At 41.7% G+C, this 10119-nt stretch overlaps 1 protein-coding gene across 1 annotated transcript; it reads left to right on the top strand.

Moving 5' to 3' along the window:
* The first annotated feature begins 7187 nt into the window (after window positions 1-7187).
* Window positions 7188-7607, top strand: LOC138901338 (uncharacterized). Its single transcript, XM_070189094.1, has one exon. It carries the CDS (start codon window positions 7188-7190, stop codon window positions 7605-7607), a length of 420 nt encoding a protein of 139 aa, XP_070045195.1.
* Window positions 7608-10119: the final 2512 nt, after the last annotated feature.

Genomic DNA, 10119 nt, shown 5'->3' with positions numbered 1-10119 from the left:
AATAACTTACGTATTCATACAATTTGAGGCAACACGGTATCAAAGAGGCATGATAACAACACAAATCATATAATAATTTAAGATTTACCTGGATCAAGAGTAACCACGGTACACGCATATACGCTCGTCACCTCGCATATGCTTCACCCCTAGCATATAACAAGGATCATATAATACAGGAAAAATATCCTTAATACAAGTCTAGGCAAGATACTTACCTCATCCGGGCTAGTCTTCAACCTCAAATCATGTCAACACCTCGCTCTAGCCCTTCAATCATGCAAACCAAATCCAAACATAATCCAAGGAAGTCAAACAATACAATAGGAAGCGATCCCAAACCATAATGCGTCAATCTTTGAAGAATTGTCAAAAACTCAACAAAAGTCAACTCGGGCCCGCGTACCCGAAATCCAAAATCAATACCAAAATTAGATGATCCTTAACCTACCGATTCCAAATATATAATTAATTTCTAAAACCGAGTCCAAATTGGTACTTAAATCTCTAAAATACACTCTCTTAATGTAGACAAACACCCCCCCCCCCCCCAAATTTCTCTTTGAATTTCATGTTTTAGGTGTAAATATCCATGGGGAATTAATATATAAAAACCAAATTCAAGTGTAAATCCCTCTCCTCCAATGTAGTAGCAAAATTTCTCTTCAAAATCTCCTCCTCTCGAAGTTATGGCTCAAAATATGAAAGAATAGACAAAAATCACGAAATTCTACACTTATAAATTCTGTCCAGGGATACTCTTCGCGATCGCGACAAGGGCCCTTGTGATCGCGATTCAAAAAAGTGACATGTCGCACTGGAATTCTTCGCGAACATGAAGCATCATATGCAAACGCGAAGACCAACCTAATTAAACTCTATGCGAACACGAACAAGCACCTGCAAACGTGGAGCTTCTGACCCTCATCACTATGCAAACGTGATATTATGACCGCAAACGCAATGAACAACTTTCTGCCTTCCAAATCCTTCTCTACAATCGCGAGCCTTGCGCCATGATCGCAATTCACTGCAACACACCAGCACATTAGATATTCCAAACTCAACCAAACAGATTCAAAACCACTCTGAATCACGCTCAAGTCCCCCGGGACCCCGTCCAATCATACAAATAAGTAAAATACCTGTAAGACCCGGCTGATTATTTTGTATATTTGAGCCTTGTTTCCCTATATGATGCTTCCCATGTGCTTGATTGTTGTTTTGTGACTAGCAAAGATGGTTGGTTTGGTTTCTGGAAGGTTCTGGATCGAAATGAAACACTTAGTTTTAAGATTGGAATCTTAAGTTATAAGAGTTGGCAGGCTTTGACTTTTGTGGTGACGACCTCGGAATAGTATTTTTATGGTTCCAATATGTTTGTATGGTGATTTTGGACTTACTTGTATGCCCAAAATTGGACTTGGAGGTTCCTAGGATGATTTGGCTCTTTTTACCGAAAGTTTACAATTTGAAGGTTTAGAAATTTCATAAGTTTGACCTTGGGTTGACTTTGTAACTTTGAGGTTCAGATTGTTTTTCCAAGATTTGGAATAGGTCCATTTTGTCATTTCAAACTTGCATGCAAAGTTTGGTCTCATTCCGAGTTGGTTTGGTAGGAATCAAACACTTGATTGTGAATATTGAAGTTCTTGAGTTTCATAGCATGCATGATGCGTTTTAGTATTTGATTCATGGTTTAATATGTTATTTAGATGTTCCGAGCATGCGAGCGAGTTCGTATGGGGTTTATGTACTTGTATGGACGATTGGTGTGGGACCCGAGGGTGCTCTGGTGAGTTTTATAATGATTTCGGAGTATTTTGGTTTGCTTCAGATTTTCTAGTGCTACAGACCACGCATTTGCGAAGGTCTGCTCGATTTTGCAATGGCCGCATTTATGGTGGCCTTATCACATTTGTGAAGGGGTAACTACCTTAGGGACCTCGCAATTGCGACATTGGAGGGGTAGCAGGTAATTTCGCAATTGCGGATTCTAGAGTCGCATTTGCAACATCTCTGGGGGGCAGCCATGTTTTGCATTTGAGATCCTTTTGTCGTATTTGCGGAGGTCGCATTTTTGAACCTATGGTCACAAATGTGACATCTGCAACTTGTTAATAGATGGGTATTCGGGACTTAGGCTTATTTTATCTCATTTTGAGCCTTAGACTTGGTGAGGAGCGATTTTTGAAGGAGAGTTTCACACATAGCTATAAGGTAAGTGATTTTCACTTAATTTTGATAATATATCTTGATTTCTTATGGATGTTTATCCCAAAATCATGGAATTTGAAAGATATTTTTGGGGATTTTTGACTATGTTTTGAAAATAAAAATTTAAGATTTGGGAGTCGATTTGGACTCGATTTTGGAAACTAATCATATATTTGGACTCATGGGATTATGGGCAGTTGAGATCTATCCCTCGACTCAGGTTTTGACCTTGCGGGCCAGGGGTTAACTTTTGTTGACTTTTTAGGTATTGGGTAAAGATTGGGACTTTATAGTTTGAAATTAATTACTTTAGAATTGTTTGATGTTATTGAGTCATTTTTTACTAGATTTGAGCCAGACGGAGGTTATTTTTAAAGGAAAGGCATTTTTGGAGTATTGATTTGGCTCGTTTTAGGTGAGTATCTTGCCTAACCCTGTGTCGGGGAAATTCCCCTTAGGATTTGGTCTTATTTGCTTATTCTTTTTATGTGAGAAACGACGTGTACGTAAGGTGACGAGTGTGTACACGGGTGCTATGTGTGGTTTATGATCGGATTAGACCTTAGGCTATTAAATTGCCTTAATTAGAGGATGCATTGTATATGAAACATGCTTAATCACTTGGGATCACTACACTTGTTTTAGCCATAGTAATACTTTATTTGTTAAATACCCATCCGCATTTATATTTTCATGTCCTTGTGAACTTTGTTGATAAATTATGAGCTCATATCCTTGATAAATATTTGGCATTATTTTTTATGATTATTGTGGCACATATTGACGTATTGAGCGGATTGTTTGGGTGTTGTCACGAGGTTATTCTCATGCGATTGTGTTTGTGATTTTATCAGGGTGGAGCGATACAGATGGCCATTATGATTTAGTCAGGGCTAAGCAATACGGTTGGCTATTGTGGTTTTGCTATGGCAGAGCAATACGGGTGGATATTGTGATTTTGTCAAGGCGAGGTGATATGGGTGGATATTGTTATTTTTGACGAAAATGTGGGCACAAGGTGCCATATGTGTGCGTTTCTATTTGATAACTTGTTGTTGAAGCTAAGCCTTTACTTGAATTGAATTGTTATCACTTGTTCTGATGAGATTATTGTTACTATTTTTCTACTATACTTTCTATTGCGAGTCTTTGATATATTGCATAAGTTATTTGACTAGTGAGTATCACATGACTTGAACCTCATTACTATTTTACCGAGGTTATTATTGATACTTATTGGGAACGGATTGTCATGTACTCATACCACACTTCTGCACATTTTTGTGCAGATCCAGGTGTTGGAGGCAACGAAACTAGGCATTGATAGATTACATTGACCACAAGGATTCAAGGTATGTTCTGGGCAGTTATGTTGAGTATTGCCACTTTGGCCTGTATTAACTCTATTTCTATTATTATATTAACTCACTATCCTATTATATCATGCTTTGTTTGTTTAAATGTTGTTAAGTGATCGGCTTACCTAGTTTTAGAGACTAGGTGTCATCACGGCTCCTGTGGTGGGATTTGGGTCATGACAAGTTGGTATCAGAGCTCTAGGCTCATAGGTTCTACGAGTCACGAGCAAGTTTGGTAGAGTCTTTCGGATCAGTATAGAGACATTTATACTTATCTTCGAGAGGCTACTGAACTGTTAGGAAATATCATATTCTTTCATTCTTTATGCCGGTTTGTTATTCTAAAGTTTGAACCTTTACTCTTCTATTCTCCCATAGATGGTGAGGACACGCAATACCAAATTAGCTGAGCAGACACCAGCGCCCTCTGCTAGAGCCACGAGATGTCAGAGCCGAGGTAGAGGCCGAGGACGGGCACATGCTATAGCTAGAGCACCTGGTAGAGTAGCAGTTGTGGAGCCTCTAGTAGCTCTAGTTGAGGATCAGGAGCCCAAGCATGTTGAGTGTTCATCTGAGCAGCCTATTGCTACATCGGGGCTCCAAGAGACCTTGGCACTCTTCATGAGTATGTTCGGGAGTTTGGCCCAGGAAGGGTTGATTCCGATTGCACCGGCTACTTCGCAGACTGGGGAGGAGCTCAAACTCTCACCGCCCGTACACCAGAGCAGTCGGCTCATGCTTATCAAATGCTGGGTGTCATGTCGGTGCAACCACCAGTTGTATTTAAGCCCGAGGTAGGGCCAGTTGTGTTAGAAGAGGGGCAGAGGAGTTTGGAGAGGTTTCAGAAGTTTTGTCCTCCCTAGTTCAGTGGAGGGGCTTCAGAGGATGCACAAGGTTTCTTGGATCCGTGTCATCGCATTATGTGTCCTATAGGTTTGGTGGAGTCGAGCGCGGTCGACCTTACTACTTTTTAGTTAACAGGGTTGACTTATAGATGGTGGCAAACCTATGAGGCAAGTAGGCCAGCTGGCATGACACCACATATATGGTCCCAGTTCTCTGACCTTTTCTTGAGAGAGTTTATTCCACAGACCCACAGGGATGAGTTGCACAATGAGTTTGAGCAGTTGCGTAAGGGGAGTATGATTTTGCTCGAGTATGCTATGAGGTTTACATATTTATCTCATCGTGCACCTTCCTTGGTTTCCACCGATAGATAGAGAGTCCATAGGTTTATTGAGGGACTCGTATATAACCTCATATTTGGAATGGCACGGGAGTTAGAGACTAAGTTTGCATTCCATCAGGTTGTGGAGATTCCTAGGAGGTTGGAGCGCATCTATGGGCAGGAGAGGCGGGATAGGAAGGATAAGAGTCCTCAAGGTTCCGGAGGAGTTAGTGGTTTCTACTCTTCGGCACCGACCCATCATGGCAAATGCTTTGTCAGTCAGCCAGTTCAGTCCGCACTTTACGTTACCCGTAGTGCTCTAGCTAGCCAGGGATACTACGGAACTCATACAAGACAACCAACTTTCAATAAACCTTCTACACGGTGTTCCTACAACATTTATTCCAGTGGATCGACGTAGACTCAGTACCAGCAGCCATTCCCGCATAGGGGTTGTTTTGAGTGTGATGATACTAGGAATATTATGAGAAATTGTCCCAGACTTAGGAGAGGTGGACCTCAGTAGGGTACTCAAGCTATAGTACCTGCTCTAGTTGCTACTCCACCTGCATAGCCAGCTAGAGATGGGGGACAGGCGGGTAATGGACGTCTTAGAGGGGGAGGCGAGGCCAGTTATTATGCTTTCCCTGGTAGGACTGAGACTGTTGCATCAAATGTAGTTATTACAAGTATTGTTCCAGTCTATCATAGAGATGCATCAGCTTTATTTGATCTGGGTTCTATTTATTTGTATGTGTCATCCTATCTTTCTTCACATTTGGATATGTCTCATGATTCTCTAGATACTCCTGTTAATGTGTCCACACCTATTAGGGATTTTATTGTGGTAGACCATGTCTATCATTCTTATTTGGTCACTATTGGAGGCTACGAGACTAGGGTCAACTTTCTGTTACTTTATATGGTAGTTTTTATATGATTTTGGTCATGGATTACGCTATTCTCGATTATTATGTAACACCATAACGTTGGTAATGTCGGGGTTGCCGAGGTTGGAATGGAGAGGTTCCTTGGGTCATATTCCTAGTAGTGTGGTTTCTTTTCTGAAGGCCCAACTGATGGTTGAGAAGGGGTGCTTGGCGTACTTAGCCTTTGTTAGAGATGTTAGTGCTGATACACCCATGGTTGATTCAGTCCACGTGGTGAGGGAGTTTTCAGATATATTTGCTAAAGACCTATCGGGCATGCCACCCGATAGGGATATTAATTTTGGCATTGATTTGGCACCAGGCACTTAACCTATTTCTATTCTACCGTACTGCATGGCTCCAGCGAAGTTGAAGGAACAATTACAAGAATTTCTAGATAAAGGTTTCATCAGGCCGAGTGTTTCACCTTGGGCTGCTCTAGTTCTATTTGTGAAAAAAGAAAGACGGTTCCATGAGAATGTGCATTGACTACAGGCATCTAAAAAAGGTTACTATCAAGAACAAGTATCCACTATCGTGTATTGATAATTGATTCGACCAACTTCAAGGTTCTAGGGTGTTCTCAAAGATTGACTTGAGATTGGGGTACCGTCAGTTGAAGATCAAGACTTCGTACATTCCTAAGACGTTCTTCAGGACCCGTTATGGGCATTATGAGTTCTTGGTGAGGTCTTTTCGGCTGACCAATACCCCAGCAACTTTCATGCACTTGATGAACAATGTGTTTCAGCCTTATCTAGATTCTTTCGTCATTGTGTTCATTGATGATATTAGTGTATTCATACAACCGGGAGGAGCATGAGCAGCATTTGAGGATCGTGCTCCAGACTTTGAGGGAGAAGAAGGTATATGCTAAGTTCTCCAAGTGCGAGTTTTGGTTAGACTCGGTGGCATTCTTGGGTCACGTGGTGTCTAGTGAGGGGATTAAGGTGGATGCGAAGAAGATTGAGGTAGTTCAGAGTTGCCTCAAACCTTCTACCGCTATAGAGATCAAGAGTTTCCTAGGTTTTGTTGGGTATTGTTGTTGCTTTGTGGAGGGGTTTTCTTCTATCGCAGCCCCATTGACTAAATTGACCCAGAAGGCGCCCCATGCAGGTGGTGTGACGAGTGTGAGGAGAGCTTTCAGAAGCTCAAGACTACCTTGACTACAGCTCCAGTTCTGGTTTTGCCTTCGGGATCGGGTTTATATACAGTCTACTGTGGTGCTTCACAGGTTGGCATTGGGTGTTTGTTGATGCAGAATGGTAGGGTAATTTCTTATGCTTTACGTTAACTGAAGCCCCCTAATAAGAACTACCAAGTTCATGATTTGTAGTTAGACGCTATTGTACACGCGCTCAAGATTTGGAGGTACTACTTATATGGTGTATCTTGTGAGGTGTATATGGATCACCGGAGTCTTCACTACCTATTCAGGCAGAAGTATTTGAACTTGAGACATCAGAGGTGGTTGGACCTATTGAAAGACTATGATATCATCCGGAAAAGGCCAATATGGTGGTTGATGCCTTGAGTAGGAAGGCAGAGAGCATGGAGAGTCTTGTTTTTATTCTAGTTGGGGAGAGTCCGTTAATGATGGATGTTCTCGCTTTGGCCAACATTTTCATAAGGTTGGATGTTTCGGAGCATAGCAGGGTTCTTGCTTGTGTTGTATCTCAGTCGTCTTTGTTTGAGTGCATCAAGGCACGTCAGTATGATGATCCCCACTTGCTTGTCCTTAGAGACACGGTGCAACACAATGATGCTAAGGAGGTGACTATTGGTGATGATGGTATGTTGCGGCTTCGGGGCCTAATTTGTATGCCTAATGTGGATGGGTTGTGGGAGCTGATTCTTGAGGAGGCTCATAGCTTGCAGTATTCCATTCATCCGGGTGCCGCTAAGATTTACCATGATCTGAAGCAGGATTATTAGTGACGAAGGATAAAAAAGACATTGTCGAGTATTTAGTACGGTGTTTGAACTATCATCAAATTAAGTATGAGTATCAGAGACCTGGTGGTTTGGTTCAGATCTAGATATACCGGATTGGAAGTGGGAGCGTATCACTTGAGGAGATTTGATGATGTGTGGGCCATTGTGGACAGATTGACCAAGTCTGCACACTTCATTCCAGTCATGACTTCCTACACTTCAGAGCAGCTGACTCAGATTTATAATACGGAGATTGTTCACCTGCATGGTGTGCCTGTGTCTATTATCTCAGATTGAGACACTCTGTTTACATCACATTTTTGGAGATCTGTGCAGTGTGAGTTGGGCATACAGGTTGAGTTGAGTACGACATTTCATCCCTTGATGGATGGGCAATCCGAGCATACTATTCAGATCTTGGAAGAAATGTTGCGAGCCTGTGCCATTGATTTTGGGGGCCAGTGGGATCAGTTTATATCATTAATAGAGTTCGCCTACATCTAGATGTTCGCCAGTCGAGCATCAATATGGATCCATATGAGTCCTTTTATGGGAGGGGATATCTTTCTTCGGTTGGTTGGTTTGAGCCTTGGGAGGATAGGTTGTCGGGTACTGAATAGGTTCATGATGCTTTAGAGAAGGTGAAATTAATTCAGGAGCGGCTTTGTACAGTGCAGTCCAGACAAAAGAGTTATGCTGATAGGAAGGCTCGTGATTGGCATTCATGGTGGATGAGAACGCTCTGCTCAAAGTTTCACCCATGAAGGGTGTGATGAGGTCTTAGAAGAAGGGCAAGTTGAGCCCTCGGTATATTGGCCATTTTGAGGTGTTGGAGAGAGCTTATGAGGTAGCCTATAGACTTGCTTTGCCACCCAGCTTATCGGGATTTCATCCGGTGTTTCATCTTTCCATGCTTCGAAAGTACTTTGAGGATCTGTTACATGTGTTGGATTTCAGTTTGGTGCAGTTGGACAAGGATTTCACTTATGATGAGGAGCCGGTAGCTATTTTGGATAGAAAGGTTCAGAAGCTGAGGTCGAAGAATATTACATCGATGAAGGTTCAGTGGAGAAGTCAACCGGTCGAGGAGGTGACTTGGGAGACCGAGCATGAGATGTGGAGCATATATCCTCATCTTTTTGATATCCCATGTATGATTTTAAACCCATTCGAGGATGAATGTTTTTTTAAGAGGGGGAGGAGGTAATGACCCAACCGGCCATTTTGTATATTCATGCCTCGTTTCCCCATTTGATGCTTCCTATAGTGCTTGATTGTTGATTTGTCACTTGAAAGGATAGTTGGTTTGGTTTCGGAAGGTTTTCGATTGAAATGGAACACTTAGTTCTAAGGTTGAAAGCTTAAGTTATAAGAGTTAACCAAGGTTTGACTTTCATGATAACTACCCGAAATTCTGTTTTGATGGTTCCAATAGGTTTATAGGGTGATTTTGGACTTGGGCGTATGCCCGGAATTAGATTTGGAGGTTCCTAGGATGATTTGGCTATTTTTGCCAAAAGTTAGCAATTTGAAGGTTTAAAAATTTTATAAGTTTGACCATGGATTGACTTTGTAGCTATCGGGTTCGTATTGTTATTTTGGGACTTGGAATAGGTCCGTTTATTCATTTATAACTTGTGTGCAAAGTTTGGTCTCATTCCGAATTGGTTTGGTAGGAATCGCATGCTTAGTTGTGAATATTGAAGTTCTTGAGTTTCATAGCTTGCATGATGTGTTTTGGTGTTTGATTTGTGGTTTTATATGATATTTTAATATTTTGAGCGTGTGAGTGAATTCGATGAGGTTTATGCACTTGTGTAGACGTTCGGTGTGGGGGCCGAGGGAGCTCAGGTGAGTTTCAGAAGGATTTCAGAGTGTTTTGGTTTGCTTCAGATTTTCTGGTGTTGCAAACCTCGCCTTTGCTAAGGTCTGCTCGCATTTGCGGTGGGCTTATCGCATTTGCAAAGGGGGGTGACTGCCTTGGGGACCTTGCAATTGCGACATTGGAGGAGCAACATGTGACTTCACAATTGCGAAGTCCGGAGTCGTATTTGCAACATCTCTGGGGAAGCCATGTTTAGCATTCGAGATCCTTTTGTCGTATTTGCGAAGGTCGCATTTTTGAACCTCTGGCCGCAAATGCGATATCTGCAGCTTGGTTTCTTATTGAGTTTAACGCCACAATCATGGAATTTGAAATAATATTTTGAGGATTTTTGACTTTATTTTGAAAAACTAAAATCAAAGATTCGGGAGTCGATTTGGACTCAGTTTTGGAAACTTATTATATATTTGGACTCGTGGGGTTATGAGTAGTAAAGATCTACCCCTCGACTCGGGTTTTGACCGTGCAGGACGAGGGTTGACTTTTTGAGAATTGGGTAAAGATTGGGACTTTATTGTTTGGAATTGATTCCTTTAACATTGTTTGATGTTATTGAGTCATTTTTTTGCTAGAGTTTGAGCCGGACAGAGGTGATCTTGAAGAAAAGGCATTTTTGGAGTATTGAAT

Source organism: Nicotiana tomentosiformis, chromosome 11 (assembly GCF_000390325.3).
Source record: "Nicotiana tomentosiformis chromosome 11, ASM39032v3, whole genome shotgun sequence".
NCBI lineage: Eukaryota > Viridiplantae > Streptophyta > Magnoliopsida > Solanales > Solanaceae > Nicotiana > Nicotiana tomentosiformis.
The sequence above is the reverse complement of the archived record's forward strand: the minus strand, read 5'-3'. Positions and strand labels throughout refer to the sequence as shown.